General features: G+C 38.3%; 3 protein-coding genes across 4 annotated transcripts; 2 read left to right on the forward strand and 1 right to left on the reverse strand.

Annotated features, from left to right (window-relative positions):
• The first annotated feature begins 939 nt into the window (after window positions 1-939).
• LOC108867291 (defensin Ec-AMP-D1-like) lies at window positions 940-1,612 on the forward strand. The gene is made up of 2 exons (XM_018647664.2): window positions 940-1,009; window positions 1,307-1,612. The coding sequence occupies exons 1-2, from the start codon at window positions 940-942 to the stop codon at window positions 1,489-1,491; spliced, it is 255 nt and encodes an 84-aa protein (XP_018503180.1). The 3' UTR covers window positions 1,492-1,612.
• Window positions 1,613-3,601: 1,989 nt separating this feature from the next.
• LOC103948013 (protein argonaute 2) lies at window positions 3,602-7,749 on the forward strand. The gene is made up of 3 exons (XM_009359002.3): window positions 3,602-4,099; window positions 4,667-5,867; window positions 6,271-7,749. The coding sequence occupies exons 1-3, from the start codon at window positions 3,712-3,714 to the stop codon at window positions 7,727-7,729; spliced, it is 3,048 nt and encodes a 1,015-aa protein (XP_009357277.1). The 5' UTR covers window positions 3,602-3,711; the 3' UTR covers window positions 7,730-7,749.
• Window positions 7,750-11,978: 4,229 nt separating this feature from the next.
• On the reverse strand, window positions 11,979-17,589 carry LOC103948015 (putative E3 ubiquitin-protein ligase LIN). Of its 2 annotated transcripts, XM_048582561.1 has the most exons (8): window positions 17,136-17,589; window positions 14,907-15,989; window positions 14,659-14,785; window positions 13,562-14,544; window positions 13,341-13,488; window positions 12,916-13,167; window positions 12,513-12,822; window positions 11,979-12,428 (listed from the first exon to the last, which is right to left on the reverse strand). In XM_048582561.1, exons 2-8 carry the CDS (start codon window positions 15,914-15,916, stop codon window positions 12,310-12,312), a joined length of 2,949 nt encoding a protein of 982 aa, XP_048438518.1. In that variant the 5' UTR covers window positions 15,917-15,989; window positions 17,136-17,589; the 3' UTR covers window positions 11,979-12,309. The 2 variants fall into 2 exon arrangements, with proteins under 2 accessions (XP_048438518.1, XP_048438519.1); XM_048582562.1 differs by lacking the exon at window positions 17,136-17,589 and having other exon boundaries at window positions 14,659-14,749; window positions 14,907-16,454.
• Between the last annotated feature and the right edge of the window lie 802 nt (window positions 17,590-18,391).

The raw sequence follows: 18,391 nt of genomic DNA on the forward strand, positions 1-18,391 counted from the left end.
CAAAAATTCATAGAACAAAAAGATCACATGATCTTACTACTTGTAAGATCATGCGGCATGTTGATGTAATTTCAGAAATTCACATATTTATGACTGTGATTTTGTAGTTAGTGTTAAAGTCCCATAGAATAATACTAATTTCTCTTTCTCCTTTTTAAAAGGAAAAATGATTAAGTTAAGAAGATGTGGTACCTTGGACAAATCGAACAAAAATACGAAATGCACAGATGATGTCTCGGTCTGGTGCTGTCCAATGGTCCCCCAACACACATCGATCCATAGCACATCTCGACTTCACTCATGATGCAGCTTTCTCCATCTGGGTCCATTCACAAAAGAGAGTTCGAAGATGATATCTGGATCCATTCAGAAAAGAGCGTTCCAGTGCGGGCAAGGTTACTTTTTTAGTAAAATCTTCTTTTTGCCGTTTCATTTGGTGGGTGTCGTTTTTGGAATTTTATTTAAAGGACTTGTTTAATATTTTTAGGCATCGAAGTATAAGAAGACAACCGAAATATAGCTATAATTCAGTTACACACATAACCCAACGAACTTACCTGCCCGAAAGACCGACGTTTCCAACCCTGACTGTAAACCCAGAAAACTCTGAATTAACGAAACATGAGATCTACAGAGATTAGGTTAACATAAGCATGATTATTAGAGGAAAAAATGTGTATTTTAGCAGTGTTTCTGTTGTAGCTGTTGCACATTCTATCCAGCTGTACATGTTGTTTATACCTAAATGTGGTAAGGGCTTGCTTACCTGGCCACGCGGTGAAATGAGTGGACCTCAATTGAAACCCCAACTTTATAACAGAAGCCCTAACTTATTCCCCCTCGCAAGAAAAGCATATATACAGCACCCTAAAACTCGAACAAGTTGTGCCATTACAATTGTAATATTAGTTATTAATTATTGAAAAACTGAGGAAGACGATGGCTAAAACTTTGAAGTCAATTTGCCTTTCTGTGCTTTTTGTTATATTCATCGTCTTTGCAGTTGCAGGTGAGAATGAAGGTGTTTCTACGTGTATTGGGAATAATTGTCACGTAATGTAATATTTCATGTGTTATAATATAGACGGAAGACATAGTTGATATATATATCTTACTTTCATAGTGCATTAACAAAAAAATAAATACACATGTTATAATTTGAGTGAAATAGTAAACATTACGTGATAGTGTTTTAAGTACACAGAAAAATCTCTAGTAAACTCCATTGACCCTTTCTCTTCATTGTTCCTTATTTCTTTTATTTCGATCTTCAAATATGACTATATATGTTTCTTGCACAATGCAGATGGCGGGCTTGTAGGATGCCGTGAATGGTCGTATAGTAGCACATGGCAGGGTGCATGCTTGTGGAGTCCAAACTGCAACAAGGCATGCACAAAAGAAGGTGCGACTGCTGGAGCCTGCGTACTTTTCAAGTGCGTTTGCTATGATGGTAAAAGTTGTCCGCAGGGCCGCCTCCCTGCACACTAGCTACACCTACATGCACTAGATATACTCCAAAATGCATTCAACTTTCAATGTATATGTACGTACTTGGCACGTATTACATTCGACTAACTACGTACCTATAGCTCCTCCATGTGTTTGTAAATGTTCGATGCAATTTGTATACTATGTAAATTACTTACGAAGGTTTCGTACCTAATGTTCGCTACTCGTATTTATAGGAAGCTAAGCGACGTAAAAGTATGATAAGTTTTACACATGATGATGTTGTTTACTTGTAGAGACTTTGTAAGACTGTAATTGTACATCATATTTCCTTCTGCTTGTGGTGCAAAAATAGGGCGCACAGAGAGAGGGGAAGGGTAAAAGAGATATAACCAGAAGGTCAATTGACAAATAATTGCACTCTAACCTATTTGTGCACTTACATTTTTAATGAAAAATTCATCTGTTGACGAACAAACCTAAGGGCAATAATTAACCTAAGCTAAAGAACAAACTAATTAATCTCGATTACCCACCCACTTAAAACACAACACACTACCTACAAAATTTTCTCTCCTTATCTCACACATTTAGATGGCTACAGCAGTTTTGGCTTACACGTTTTTATAAACCAAAAAATAAAAAGATCGATCCTTAAAAAAATATATATATATTCGTTGGAATTTTTAAACCTGGAAACAAGATTCCTTAATTATTTTTCTTAAATAGTGACATCCTTACTAAGGAAAACTTGTACATTCATGAGAACATTAAATAGCGGTATAACAACTTCATCATGCGATGTTATGTCAAGAAGTTAAATTATTATAGTTTCACATTTTAATAAAAAGAAAATTAATTTTTTTTTAATTAGTATTTTGAATGTTCACCACCTTACGCCTTTTCTCTGTACTATAATTTGTAAGAGCATCTCCAAGAGAAGTTTTAAAATTTTGTTAAACTAGCAAGTGACCGATGTCAAAAAACTATTTTAGTTACTCAGTTTAACTTTTTATTTTTAACAACACTCTCTGTATCAACAAACTTTAATTATTTTATTGTTAACAATTCAAACCCAACCTACTCATTTTCTAAAACAGCTTTCTTTCCCTTCCTTTTTTTCCTTGGTCGAGGGTCTACCCTTGAATTTTATTATTTTTTACATTTAGCTTAAAAAATAGTGTAAATTTAGAGAGTAACTATTCATTTTGCTATAAAGCTTGTTTTATATAGTCGGTTAGAGATGTATTTTCTTTCAAATTTAACCATTTAAAATAGAGTTTTGATTGTTTTGCAGCATTCTTGCAAATGCTCTAATAACTTCCAACATTATCCCTGTGGTAGTTGTAATTAGTAATTGACAGTGTACTGCTTACGAGCTACTAAGTTTTTATCTCTCTTAAGAAAATTCTTCTTGTACACACCCTTTGTTAAAAAAAGAACTTTATCACTACCCAACAGTGCACATTCACAACATGGGTTCAAGATCCTCTCAATATCTAATAGTATGGAGCCTCATGACTCTAAAATTCGACCTGTTCAAGTTTAAAAGTTTTTTGAGATAAGCTGTTATAATGGATTAAAAGATCGTATCAATCAAAACTATTTACGTGGCACAAATATGACTGAGAAGTTTGCTACATAAGTGCCAATTGCCTAAAATATTAATAAAAATCAGATGTTTTTTTACACGTGACACGTCTCAAGAAATAAAAGAGAAGGTGGGCAAAAATTGAAGGGTAGGAATACAAAGAACGTGAATTCGAATCTCGTGTTGCGTAAAAAGCGAGAAACAAAAGAGATGGAAATTCAAAAAGAGCGAGTGAGAGGGATGGCGAGAGATAAAGAAAGAGGCAGAATATGTCATGTCATCAGATACTCCGTCCGTTCAGTTTCCTCACGCTTTCCCTCTCACCTTCTCTTTTGCAAAACGCGGGACCCACCGTCTCTGTTCTATCGAAGCTTCTGGATTTTATTCCACCCAAAAAGCAAAAGTTCCCGGGGGGGAATTTCGTCATTCTAACCTGTCCGCGCACCACGCGCCTTCTGCGTGGTTGACTCTTCGCGACTAAGGCAAAGCCATTGCGAGAGGGCAAGACCGTCATTTCGTACGCTCCCCCCGGGCATATGGAAGGGACCAACTGATCCGCCAAACAGAGGCCCTCATTTGTTGGTTTTTGTGGGTTTTTGAAGAAGAAAGCGAGTAGGAAGTTGAGTCGAGTTCTCTCTTTGATTTGTGCGTTTGCTCCCGATTTTCCAATGGAAGGAGGCGGCGGCGGTGGATTTAGGGGAAGGGGAAGGGGAAGAGGGAGAGGGAGAGGGAGTGATGGTGGTGGTGGTGGAAGAGGTGATCCTGGCGGCTATGGCAGAGGAACTGGAGGGAGACGTGGAGGAGGAGGAGGAGAGAGAGGACGAGGCGGTCATGACGGCGGTGTTAATGTTGGCGGGCCACAGTTCCACCACCATCATCCGCCGCAACAGCAGCCACAGCCGCCACTGCAACAGCAACCGCCAAATCAGAATCCGGGTCAACAACCGAGGCCTAATCCATGGAATGCTCCCGCTTCTACCAGAGCATGGGGGCCCAGAGCGCCTGCTCCGCCTGCATCTCCGGTCGAATCGGCCCCGAACATCTCTCCTGATCCTGGTATGAATTTTTTTTTTTCTTTTCATTTTGGTCCTTTTTCAGATACAATTGTAATTAGTAATTGTGACGGTAGACTTGGAAGCATTTTTTTTTTCTTTTTTTTTGAAATGATTGCAAATATTTAATTTGTAGATTTAATTATTGCAATTCTATCCCTAATTTTGATCTGATTTAGCTTTACTGTTTAGGGTTTCTGAGGTATGGATTATGTGTGTTATGACATATAATGATGTATGATAAATTGTGTGCTTTTTGCTTGATCTTCTTGGTTTCAACTGACCCAGTAGGGAGCGGTTTTGCGGTATGTTTGGTTCGAGCATTTGATTGGTTTACTAAGAAATGTTACACGTTTGTTATAATTATTGGACATACAATTCGACTTGGAGTCCAGTTTTCGGAAACAAATTAATTTGTATGTGTGAGAAAATTGTTTGTCGGAGTTAGACAGCTTAGGTTTACTGACCTCTGTATTTTGTTCTGTGGGTCGTTTACTACAGTTAGTCCGGTTATTTGAATTTGCTTAAGATAATTAGGTTGGTGATACCTTTTGCTCTTTCTTCTTCACAGATACTCTTGTTCCTGCAATGCAATCAATGGCAATTTCAGGACAGACACCCCCTTCATCTTCTTTGGAAAAGGCGAGCAATCATGTGCCAGTGAAGCGGCCTGATCGTGGGGGGATGATACATATCCGAACTGCTAGGCTCCGCGCTAATCATTTTAATCTCAAGTTCAATCCTGAGAGTATTATAATGCACTATGATGTTGATGTTAAGCCAGAACACCCTGCTAAGAATGGCCGTCCGGTGAAGATGTCAAAGTCTGAACTTGCTGCAATCAGGAAGCAGTTATCCACGGATGATCCTTCAAATTTTCCGTTGTTAAGTACAGCATATGATGGTGAAAAGAACATATTCAGTGCAGTGCCGTTGCCCACTGGATCATTTAAGGTGGAAGTTCCTGAAGAAGAAGGCACGCGGTTCAGTTCGTACATTTTGACTATAAAGCTTGCGAAGGAGCTGCAGCTTTGCAAGTTGAAGGAGTACCTAAGTGGTCAGCTGTTGGATATCCCTCGTAACATATTGCAGAGTATGGACTTGGTGATGAAAGAGAATCCAACTAGGCGCATGATTGCTTTTGGTCGAAACTTTTACCCCACTGAATCTCATCCAAACGATGACCTTGGATATGGTGTTGCTGCCTTCAGAGGCTTTCAGCATGGCTTGAAGCTCACTTCTCAGGGTCCTACCTTGTGTCTGGATTACTCAGTCTTGGCATTTCATAAGCGCATGTCTGTTATTGATTTTCTCCAACAGCAAATAAGGGGATTTACTTTAAATAATTTCCAGAGTTATAGGAGAGATGTTGAGGATGTATTGAAGGGATTGCAAGTTAACGTTACTCACCGCAGAACCAAGCAGAAGTACCTCATTAAGGGGCTTACTGATAGGAATGCAGGAGATATTACATTTGATGCTGTAGACATAGATGGCCAGAGTCCACCTACGAAAGTTAGACTTCTTGATTATTTCAGGGACAAATACGAGGAGATTCGGTACAAAAACATTCCTTGCTTGGATTTGGGGAAAAATGGTAGAAGGAATGATACCCCAATGGAGTTCTGTGTCTTAGTTGAGGGGCAAAGGTATCCAAAGGAGTATTTGGGCAAAGAAGCAGCCATCATGCTGAAGAACATCTCATTGCCTTCACCAAGAGATAGACAGAATCGTATATACGACATGGTACGATCAAATGATGGACCTTGCGGGTAAGTGAATTTCTGTCCCTCCTTTTTCAAGTAAATTGAACTTCTACTGTTCATTTGAATTTCTTGAATTCAGTATTCCTCTTGCATGGAAAATTGTAAACTAGCGTATATGATTTTAGTTAGTAGGTAGTTGCTTTCTCTGAATTGAGAAGTGAGAACTCTTATTCTGTTATAACACTATTTACGAACATGCTGGTGATAGTGGACTCGTTTGCATATACTGGGCATTAAGATAACGGTTTACACATGAAAATGGGTTGTAGAAAAACATAGTGGATTTAGGGAAATCTAAGCATTAGAATCATAAACATACATGAACATGCTTATAATATGGAGGTAGTTATTACCATTTTGAGTGACTTTATTTGGCCGTGATTAGATCCTGATTTTTTGTCATTGGCAGTGGTGGCATCATTCAGAATTTTGGCTTTGAAGTCAACCAGAATATGACACCAGTAACAGGGCGTGTGATAGGCCCTCCTGAGTTGAAGTTGGGTGCTTCTGATGGCAAGGTGGTGACTAAGGTGACTGTTGACAGAGAGAAATGCCAATGGAATCTGGTTGGGAAGAGAGTCGTGGAAGGAAAACCAATCATGCATTGGGCTGTACTAGACTTCAGCAGTTATGATCGTTATGGACTGGACCCTAACCAGTTCATCCCAAAGCTCATCGCTCGGTGCAACAAACTGGGAATCAGAATGGAAGAGCCTCTTTTGTATGAACCCACTTCTATGAGGCCATTCTCTAGTGTGCAGATGCTTCGTCAGCTGCTTGAAAAGGTTAATGAAAAGGCCAAAAAAGAAGGCAAAGGTTACTTGCAACTACTTGTTTGTGTAATGGCAAATAGAGACCCTGGTTACAAGTATCTGAAGTGGATCGCTGAGACTCAAATTGGTATAGTGACACAGTGCTGCTTGTCAAATATGGCCAACAAAGCAAATGACCAGTACCTTGCAAATCTTGCACTCAAGATCAATGCCAAGCTTGGAGGCAGTAATGTAGAGCTAATTGATCGGCTCCCCCTCTTAGGGGGTGCAGGCCATGTTATGTTTGTGGGGGCTGATGTCAATCATCCTGCTGCGCGAAACACAACAAGTCCATCAATTGCAGCTGTTGTTGCCACTGTAAACTGGCCTGCTGCAAATCGTTATGCTGCACGAGTTCGACCCCAGTACCATCGTAAGGAGAAGATAATAAATTTTGGAGACATGTGTCTCGAGCTTGTTCAAACTTACGAGCGGTTGAATAAAACCAAGCCAAACCAAATTGTTATCTTCCGTGATGGAGTCAGTGAGGGCCAGTTTGATATGGTTCTCAATGAAGAGTTACTAGATCTGAAGTTGGCTTTGGCAAGTATAAAATACCAACCAACCATCACACTTATTGTTGCCCAGAAGCGGCACCATACTCGTCTGTTTTTGGAGAATCCAAGGGATGGGGGTTCCACAGGCAATATATCACCGGGAACTGTTGTGGACACCACAATCGTGCACCCGTTTGAGTTTGACTTCTATCTCTGCAGTCATTATGGAGCCCTTGGGACAAGCAAACCCACGCACTACCATGTTCTCTGGGACGAGCACCGGTTTACTTCTGACCAATTGCAGAAGCTCATATATGACTTGTGCTTCACTTTTGCAAGGTGTACCAAACCTGTATCATTGGTCCCACCGGTGTACTATGCTGACCTCGTGGCATATAGGGGGCGTTTATACTTTGAGAGTACGGAGGGACAGTCTCCAGCGTCAGTATCCTCCGCCTCCTCCTCATCCTCGACATATTCACGGCAGTCAGTGTCTTCTCTCGATGAAAGGTTTTGCAAGTTGCACGTTGAACTGGAGAACATAATGTTTTTCGTATGAAGGCCAAAGCATGATTCCACCGATTTCTTTTTGTGGAACAGGGAGGTTATGGTACCGTAAGTTGGCAAACCCGTACGCAATTCCAACCTCCTGAAAAGGAGTTTGTGCGTGAATCTAATGGGTTGTTGTGTCGTAATGTTATGTAATAGTCAGTTCAATCTGAAACAGCAGTAAATCCTTTGTGGTTTTAGGTATCTCTGTGTTTCTTTCTTGTGTGTTGTATGAAATATTGTGGGTTTGATATGGGTTACAATGTTTATGAATGTAAGAATGTTGAATGATATTTATGGGAATGGAAAGTTAATCTGTTTGTTAACCTCCTGCTTTGGTTGATTGAATTTCCTTCTAATCTGTGTTTACTTTAATTTACAGTAGTACTCTCTGATATTTTAATCTCGTGTTACTTTAACTGCAAGATTGTTTTGTACAATGGTGAATTAAGGTACATAAACAAGTAGAGGAGTGTACGAGGAGAAAAAGGGAGTGTGAACGATGCTAATTTGAATGAATTGCGAGACTTCCTCCAACTAAAGTAAAAACGAGGAGCGTGCGAGAAGAGAAGGGGAGTGTGGATGATATTGATGTGAATGAAACACGGATTCTCTAACTAGAGTAAAAACGAGGAGAGAAAGGGAGTGTGAATGAAATTGATTTGAATGAAACACGCGATTTCTACCCGTTAAAATAAAAACTGAGTGTTGCTAGATCACCTGGTCACGTAATGTAAGAGTAGTATAATATTGATATCACTGTGGCGATAGTAAATTGATACAATATTGACACTATTAATAAATTATTAAGTGTTTTCGTTGTTCCTTAGCATTACAATCTAGTTGTATTTGTCTTCATTGCCTTAGGTTCTTAGATTTAATTCACGTCAAAGGTGAATTTGAACTAAATTATCATGACTTGGCTATTGTGAGGTTCAGCCCACTTCAGACCTCTTAGGTTAGATAATATATCAATTCCTCAAACCCTAAATTTCTTAGTCCCAATCCTATGTTTCAATTCTACCCCAATCTCATGAGAAAAACTTATGTGTGCCTTGACATGCCATTAGATGATGTTGAGTGGCACTACACGTCACTTATAAATTGCCATGTGTTAAGCTTAAATATTATTTTTTTATTTTTAGTTTTATATGAAAATAAAATTAAAAACTTAAATCATTATTTCTTAAAAAACTAAAATGGTAAAAACAAAATTCACAATCACAGTTAAATCTACCTCCATCTGCGAACCCGCCTCTTTTCTCTCGTTGGCATCGGTGATCTACAACGCCGTCAATTCTTCCTTGCTCTTCAGGCTCTCCCTTTCTTAAGTCTCTCATCTCCCATCTCTCAACTCTCTCTAATGATTACTTATAACCTTATAACTCGTTCAATTTTACATCTATAGTCTATTAATGTTTGAAAATTGGAAACGACATACTACTGGTGAACAAAGTTGGCTTTGAGAATTGGGTTCTTCTCCAGAATTTATATTCTCTTCCTTAATAATAATTTGATAATACATTGAAATAATGAAATTTTTTTTCTTTTTGAATTGAAATAATGAGGTTAGTTAGAAACCTAATCCAGCTTTGATGGATTAATAAACCTTTGAACCAGTAATTACACAAAATCGGCACAATTTCCCAGCAGCCATGCAAGGTCGTGAGAGAGAGATAAGCTTGTGATTATTTTTTATGTGAATCATGAAAAAGCTAATGTTTGTTTGCAATGAGTCACATACATAAACACATTCGATTATTCAAAATTCGAATACATTTGTTTTGATTCCATCACTCCTGGAAGAGTTGAAACTGCTTCAGTTTTCCAGGGCAGGTGCTACAAAAGGAGGTGGTCTTGAAATTGTGGCTGAATTTCCACCGCCCCTTGCAATTCCACCATCGCCCATTCCGGGCAATCCTCTTCGTAGCTGCGCTTCACCCCGGATCTGATTCCTCTCTTACCTTCGGATTGTGGCGTCCTTGAAGTTCAAGCCTTCTAACAATTTACTTTTATATATATATATATATATATATATATATATATTATTAATTAAATTTTGAATTATGATATAAAATAAAAATAAGAAATTATACTAATGCAACAATATTTAACACATGGCAAGTTATGAATGGTATGGGATTGTCACTCAACATTGTCTAGTGGCATGTCAAACCCCACACAAGTTTTTCCCCTCATACCTCAATTTTGTTTTAAAATTCTCCACACCACCACAATTTGTTTCAAAGTTTAAGGAAGTTTTTTGGTGTTTTAAACTCAATTTATCACTGGTCAGTTTGATTGCTTGTTTAATTGTTGATGATTAATTTGTTTTACAAAGTTCTATATACATATTTATATATATATATATATGTTATATGTTAAAATATTTAAGTCCCATAAGGCTTCGTTTCTCAAAATTTTTGTTCAAGTGGGCAATCCAATATGTGCCATGCCTTCATCGTTTCCTTTTAAAACATTGGCGTTCTTTAGGAATGAGGATTCTCTCCGGATTCTCTCTAGATCCTCTTTGTGGGGATCCTTGAGATTCATAAATCGTGTCCGTTCATCGTACATCGTATGGTAAAAAATTATTTAAAATTAAATACAAATAATACATGACGGAAAACTAACCGCATGATATACAATAAACGGATACGATTTATGAATTTCTGAGATTCTCACAAATCGTTTTGAGGACTTTGTGTTTGGTTCGTGTGGGTGATATTTGAATCGATTCGAAATGCTACAAAACATGGAAGGTTTAAATTAGAAGTAGGCTGCTGGCACTGTTGTCTTTACTGTCGTTCTTTGTGGTCAAAAAAACCTATCAGCTTGCTTGTTTCAGTTGCATTACCGATGCTACTCAGAAAATGGATGCTGCGAGTTCCAGGTTTGCGCAGAGTTTATAAATAGGAAAGACACTTTTTTAGGCCAATTTTTTTATTATTAATAATTTCCTCACACTCATGTTTATTTTTATTTCTTAATTTTTCATTAGTTAAAAGGCCATAAATGTACAGGATTGTGTAGAGACAGGGAGAAAAAATGTCTACGGAAATCATTTCTCCATTTGTTTTGATTATTTTTGTTGGAAAATATTAGTATTTAGGTTTTACTTGATAGGTTAGGATTTGGGTGTAGGTCATCCGAGTTAAGGTTTCTTAGTTTAATTCTCTAGAAAGAGAGCTTGTAGTTTGGTATGAAAAGCAGATTAATCACGATGTACCCTCTTGAAATTTTGTAACCGTTTCAAAGTTCAAATTTATTTAATAATATTCTTATTGTTTTGTATTCTTATTTAGTTATTTTCATATTCAACTATTTTTGGATCTAATCATAATATATCTAAAAGTTTTGGTTATTTTCATGGCTCTCCCTCTGTATTATTGCATGCATGTATGCTGGAAGTGTTTTACTTGTGGTCCTTACCCTAGATTCCAAAGAGCTGAAGGATCATCTCATTTGTGGTGCATATTTTTACTTGTTTTTTGTTAATAGACTAATCTAGGGGAGGCATACGAGGGGTTGGCAAATGGGTGAATGTAAAGTCCTCTTGGGGCTCTACCGGGACCACAAAATGTGCAGGTTGTCTGCAGACGTACAAGCTTGAAAGGTTGGTTGTTTCTGCTGGAGATTCCCCTTTTCTGTAAGGACAATGGCAGAGAAACATGTCATGAATTCAGAGACTAAAGGTTGGATATATTTGTTGATTGGGTTGGTGCGGTTGGGGGGGAGTTGCTGTCTGCAAACTAATCAAGAAGTGCAGAAGTGTGGGGGTTCTTCATTTTGGGGGGGGGGGGGGGGGGGGGGCGCGTGGGGGGGTTGCCCAGTAAAATGGAACAACTTGTTATTTGGATGGTGAGCGAAAAGCTTTTGGATAAATGTGGAGATGGCAGGTTGAAACTTGAGATTGGGGTGTTAGTTGTTTTGGTACTTGCATTTGGTGATGATTGAGGAGAAATTCTTGGGTTTAGACGTTTGTATGTAAGTGGATTGATGGTGCATGCGTCTGGTGATGGTTTAGGAGAAATTCTTGCGTCCGGATGTCTGTATATAAGTGGATTGAACAAATTTCGCAACTTCACCACCTAGATTCATTAGGGTTAGGTCAGGTTTATGAAACTACTTTAATGTGATTTAGTTAATAGTGTTGTGAGGACAACTAACCATTGGATTTATATCTTTCAAACCTAACTGTTCATCTTAGGTAGTACTAACCACTACTTAGTATTGAAGCAAAATTGCAGGCTTTGATGTACCAAATAAAGTACTCATCACATTTTGGTTGGATAGATAATAATTTTACACTCTAATATTCTGCACTATACAAAAATAGCCATTGATGGAAGAAATAAAGGGAGCACATACTCAAAAAGGAATAAACAAAAAGACCCAACAGAGACACTCCAATCCCATTACCACTCGACTGCTTTCAAGGATCATAGGTATTTCATAAATTCGGAACAACGTCTGGCGGTGGAGAAAGACTAGGGTGCCATTGTAAATATATCCTGATACGCGCGAGTATAACACTCATCACGTAACCTCTGCTAACATGTAAGAAGCCTCTCCCTCACAGTGATGCCTTTAGTTGCTTGTGATGATTGAGATAAGTTCATTGGCTGTCCATGTCACGAAGGAGAGGTTCTGAAGTTTCCTGAGCAAATCTTTGTCCGCTGATGATAGCATGGGGACATATTCATGAGCTGAGAATTGTTCACAAACACAAAAATAATTAAAAAAATAAATAAATACTTGATTTTTCACAACACAAATAAACAAATAAATACCTGAACTTTTTGCTAATTTGAGCAGTGTGTATGAAGCAAGCACTCTTTCCTCCACATCTCTGTCATAATTCAGATATTCTAGCAGCTGAGGCACAAGAACTGACCATGTCATTGACCTCAAATCTTCACCTCCGACTGCATCGAGAAATCTACTCATCCATGACACCGTCACAAGGCTCGATCGTGCTAAACTTGGGATGCCATTCGCCATGGAATCCGAAAGGGCCACGAGTAGTTCCTTGTTGCCACTTTTGAACAAAACAGTGGCTGTTTTTCTTTGCCAATTTTCCGTTGCTGCTTCGTCTTCGTTCTGAATTTTCGGATCACATAAAAATGGTGTCATTATTTGTTCTTTTTTTTTTTTGTTTAAATCTCGGCCGTTTTAGGGTAATCGAAAGCTTACTGAGTGTGCAAAACCATCCACAATGTTTTCTTTAAAGAGAAATGAATTTCCTGGCCAATGACTGTAACCTGCTTCTTGTAAAAGCCAATGTTCTGTTGTTGCCTCACCGGCATCAGAAAACCGGCCTCCCAACATTGAGAGAGCTCTTGCTGATCGTTGCTGGACTATTACGTGGCACGTTCGACAGTTTATAGCTTCTATGATTGCTTCAATGGCTTCTTCTCTGTATACACTGCTCCTGAAAGGGTCTCCCTGCAACAAAACTGCTACTCCATATGGGAACTATTCAAGATATATATGAAAAGTCTAGAGCAAATGTTGATTTTCTTTTCTGTGAACAGTTTGATAGCCAGAAGTGGAAATAAGTTTAGAAAGATTTTACAATTTCTACCAGAAAGTTGCATAAACACGAACGATGGATTTACCATAAGATCAAGCTGTAGCAATACTGATGCAATTAACGGGCGTTCTTCAAGTGGAGCTCTCTGCAGATAGACCAATAAAATCTGCATTGTGTTAAAGCCGCCCGATCCTTCTTTCAGCCCATCTAGGATTTCAGTGATCTTTGTTCGTCTGCAAAGAATCATTTTGTTGAGCAGAAAAACATAAACGAAAGACTGAAAAGAGGTAAACAAGAATTTCTTACCTACTAAGGCAGAGCATTTCGATCAATAAGGTGAATGCGGAGCCAGTAGCGTTCTTGCCATTTCCAAGTACAACGAGTTCAAGAAGAGAAGCCTTGTTGAGAAAATCAGCCAAGTAGTTTCGACACCTACCATCAGCACGAACACAACACACAATGATCGAAGTAATGTTGTTCCTCTCATGAGTCTCCCCTCTCTCGATTTGTGCCACCAGAAGGCTCAGTCCTCCTAGAGAAATTACCTCTCCAGCATTCTCCAAGTTTCGATCTTCATCAAAACCGGTAAGAAGCTGGTCTAAAAGGTACAATGCCGCCACTTGAGGACTGCAACGAACTGTGAATAGCATCTGCAACTGATCTCCAAACTCTAGTACTCGAAGGACTAGCGCTGCCCATTCGACTGATATCATCTGTTTTGCCTCTGGCTTCAACAAGTAAAGCAGAATTGCAGCTTTCAAAAATAGACCATTACTTCTTAGAAGTCTCATAAAAATTTCAAGCTGTGGATCTGAGTTCAGTATGATCTGTCTAATCATCTCGTTTCTCGCTGTGAGTTCAGCTAAAACTGAGATTACTAATTCCAAAATTTCTTCATCACTAGAAGCAAACAACACCTCCAACATTCCCTGAATAACGGGTGGCTTTGATAGCTCAGCCTCAACGACAGGATCACCATGTGAGTCCAACCAAGCCTTGGTAATCACACGAATTGCAGTTTCGCAATCACTTAGATTATAGGAGGAGCAGATAGTGCTAATAGCACGGCTTAAGTTGCTTGAAGGTCGAAGATGGGAGTTATCTTCTTTTCGGATTGAATTGTTCTTGACTATGAGATTCTTGCTCACCAAGCATACTGTTGGTGCATTCTGGCATCTAAAGAATCCAAAATGGTCTGACTTCTGTGTCTCTGACTCAGGCCATGGCGCAATTATCGGATTTCTATGACTTTCGCTTGATGACCTTCGCCAACTAGACCTTTCTCCCCTCTGCCAAAATTAGAAAATTGTGATTATGTGAATTCTCCGCTGCAATATGTATTCAATCATTTACAAAACAAAATGAATTTAGTAAATAATTGAGATGAAGACAGATTCACCCACATGAACATAATCTGCACAAAGATTTTCCTCCTCTTCATCCAAACCCCAAGTATCATTTAAAACTCCTTTTTCATCATCGAGGTTCACAGATCTTCGCTCAAGCGTGGAGCCAAACACAGATCGGTATCTTCAGTGATTTTTGAAACCATCAAATAAGATACACGATGACAATACAAACTACAAGTCATATATACTTACTAAATATTTTGCTAAAAAATGAAATAATTCCATGTATTAATACTACTTACAAATTTTTGTTGAGTGAGGAATGTGAAGTGTAAGAATCTGATGATCTCCTTCTCGATGATCTGCAACTGCTTATCGAAGAAGGTAAAGGTATAGTAGGAGGAATGGGAGGAGCCTCAGCCCCCACTTGAAGCCACTCCTTGTAGTACAAAGCAAACTTTTTTGTTCCCATATCCATTTGTTCATCATACACTCTCGTCATGGCTTTCATTTTCTTGTCCTTCTCACCGTCCTCTGAGCTCGAAAGAGCATCCATTTCCTGGGCATACCAAACCTTCACATGTAAAAGATGTGGAAGAAACAAATGCTCCCAAAGATCAGGGAGCAAATGTGTGCGTGCCAAACCCGGTGAATCACAGAACACTTGAAGCAAGTGCCGCGACGAAAGCTGGTCATTTTTCTCAAGCTTGTGAACAATTGACAAGTAAAGCTGAGCACAAGCAGAAATATGAGAATTGCTAGAATTTGAGGAACCAACAACGTTAAAAACCCGAATCAAATTCTTCACTGTTTTCGCCCTAACTTCCTTCTTCGTCGACCATTGATCTTCCACCAACTTCTCAACACTTTCAATACCCGATTCCAAGTTTCCCAACATCCCATTATCCAAATCCTTTTTCTTCCTCACCAAGCAAGACCTGCACTTTTCGCGGATTGTTTCCTGAAAAGCCTCATCCTTCACGTACCTCCCTACGTAACCACTAAGTATAGAAACCACAGCTCCAGTGGCAACTTCATCAATGGCAGCAGGCTCACTAGTCCTCGAACTCTCCGAAACCAATGACTTGGAATTCGACCTCTCCGAAGTAGTACTAACCCTTCTCGACAACCCTTTTCGCGTCGGAGCCTTGTGGTTCAAAAAATCGCCACTTTTCCGATCATGGCAGATGTGTATAGGCAGCAGAAGAGCCATAGATTCATATATTTCTCTGTACTTGAATGGCTTCTGGCCTTTCGGGTACCTTTTGCTTTCGAGTCTTTCTTCAGTGAGCATTTCCTTCAAGGAAGCCATTTTTCGGGGGATGATTGGATTCGGGATTGGAGGAAAGAAGTGCTTTTGAAAAGCTTCTCCTTCACTGACATTCCTTCAAGACCAGAAAATACAAACAAGACAGCTATGTTCAGCAATTACAAGAGAAACAGTTGAGAGATGGATACAGAAACGACGACAAAAACTGGACTCTAGTGTTGCCCGGTCCCTTTCTAACGTTTTAACCGTTTCTTGTAACGGTCGGGATCTGAACCGGTTTGGGTTTGGACCGGGTTTATTTTTCACTTTTTTCTTTTTAGGAAAATGAACGAGTTTTTTTTTTTTTTTTTTTTTCAAACTATACAATAAAAATATTATAATCTATTGGGATTGAGATTTAAACTTAGGTACAAAGAGGGAGCAGTGTTTTAACTAATTGACTTAACCCAAGAGGATAGTGTTTTAACTAACTGACTTAATCTACATTAACAATTTCTGATATTTTATTTTATTAACTTTGATATTAAACAAAAAAAAGTAGCATATCTTTTGGTATTCGGTTCAAGATATCAGCTGCTAATTAAGAGCAATCATAATGGAACATACATTTGTTTTTTTACCGAAAAGCTATCGAATGATGGAATGTAAATTTTTCATCTTTGTTGAAAGATGTAAATAAATGAGATCCCAAATTTACATTTTTTTTTATAATCGACATTTTACATCTCCCAAAAATTTAAAGTGAGATGAAGTAAATTACCTTTTTATTAGTTATATTTTGTTGGCATGAATGGGTCATATGTGTCTATGAGGAAAACTATCTTAATTTTATTCATTATGAATCTCACGTAGATCAACAATAAAAAATCACTTGTGCATGTGTAGGTGACTTAGAATGAGAATCCTTACCTGATCTTTTAATCACATTCGTTCATCGTACATCGTGCGATCAGAAATCATTGTAAACTTTTTATTCAAAATTGAATAAAATCAATACCTAACAAAAACTATCTTCACGATATACGAATGTAATTAGAGGATTCTCAGCATCCTCACAAAGAGAATCCTCTCTTGGCAACTTGCTGTAGCATTCAAGAAATTGGAACTTATAATTGCCACGTCAACATTTAGCGATTAAATTGATAAAAAAATTTACGAAAGTTTGGCATTGTAATGAATTCATAAGTTGACGTATGACATTGAAATTAAAATGATGAAAAAAAATGAGGTATGTCCTGAATAATAAGGTACGTCCACCTACCATCCTGTACACCTCCCCCTTTCCCTGCGTCACCCCCCTCACAATCCCAGCCACAGCCACGCCCTTGCTATACTTTCCGACAACCTCAGCCGACGGAAATTCCCCGCCGTTTGCCTCTCCAGTGACCCAATTACCCGCCGAACAACTTATACCGCCAACTTCTTCCTCCTAGCCGCCCAAGCTTCATCGTCGAGCTTTTCTTCGACCATTAAAGCCTCCAAAAGCACGAAATCGAAGGACCAAACACCATCTGGGTAATCTTCGATTATCCAATTTTTTTATTGAAATTTGAAATCGAAGCAAATGTATTAAATATGAATTGTGGGTTTTGGTTAGAACTGGAAATGCAGAAGGAGCCGCGGGGCTGTGGTTTTGGTGGTGAAGGAAGGGGAGAGGGTGGATTGATGGGGGTGGAAGAGGGAGGCAGATTGTCTGCCCTCCTTTTTATCTGCACTTCTCATCTCTTCTTGTACGGTCATAATTCCATCACATTAATATTTTATATTGATTTTTTTATAAAGGTAATAAGATAAAAAATAATAAAAATATAAAATATTAACGTGATTTAACTGTGACTGCATAAATAGGAAGGATAAAAAAAATACCCAAATAGAATATCAGACAATCTGCCTCCGGAAAGAGTGGTGAGATGGTTGGTTTGGTAGGGTGCGGGGCCCACGCTTTCTTATTTAACGACTTTTGGTGTGAAGCAAGTTTTATCTTTTTGTATTTTTGGTAAAAAACCATTTTTGTTTATATGGCACAATTGAGTCATTGACTGTAAAACATGATCTTTATATTTGTCACGTTATTACTTAACGATAAATTTGATGAATTGATTAGTAGAGGTCTTTGTCATTGCAACTCGTAAGTTGATGTATGTCATTGTTATGTGACCTAAAATTAAGGTGATAAAATGTAATTTTTTTATTATTTAATAAGATGGTATTATTCATACATTTCTTTTTACCTTTATAGATCTTTGTTAATTTTTATCTTTCGATCGTATTTAATTTATTGGATCAGACAGTCAAAAATTAAAAATTATTTGTATAAGATAAACAAGTCCTATTCAATATACATGCAAGCAACAATGCATGTTTGACCATCTGACACCATTGTTACAAGTTAGACTGATTGATTGATCATGATGATAATGCATGATATATGTAACATGTTGCCTAGTGGTTAGAGAAAAATGGTTCATGTCACATGCAAAAGGAAAAGTAAGAAGAAGAATACAACAGAAATATACA

Source organism: the organism of the source record quoted next, unplaced genomic scaffold (genome assembly GCF_019419815.1).
Source record: "Pyrus x bretschneideri cultivar Hongxiangsu unplaced genomic scaffold, Pyrus_bretschneideri_v1 Contig19, whole genome shotgun sequence".
NCBI classification, from domain to species: domain Eukaryota; kingdom Viridiplantae; phylum Streptophyta; class Magnoliopsida; order Rosales; family Rosaceae; genus Pyrus; species Pyrus x bretschneideri.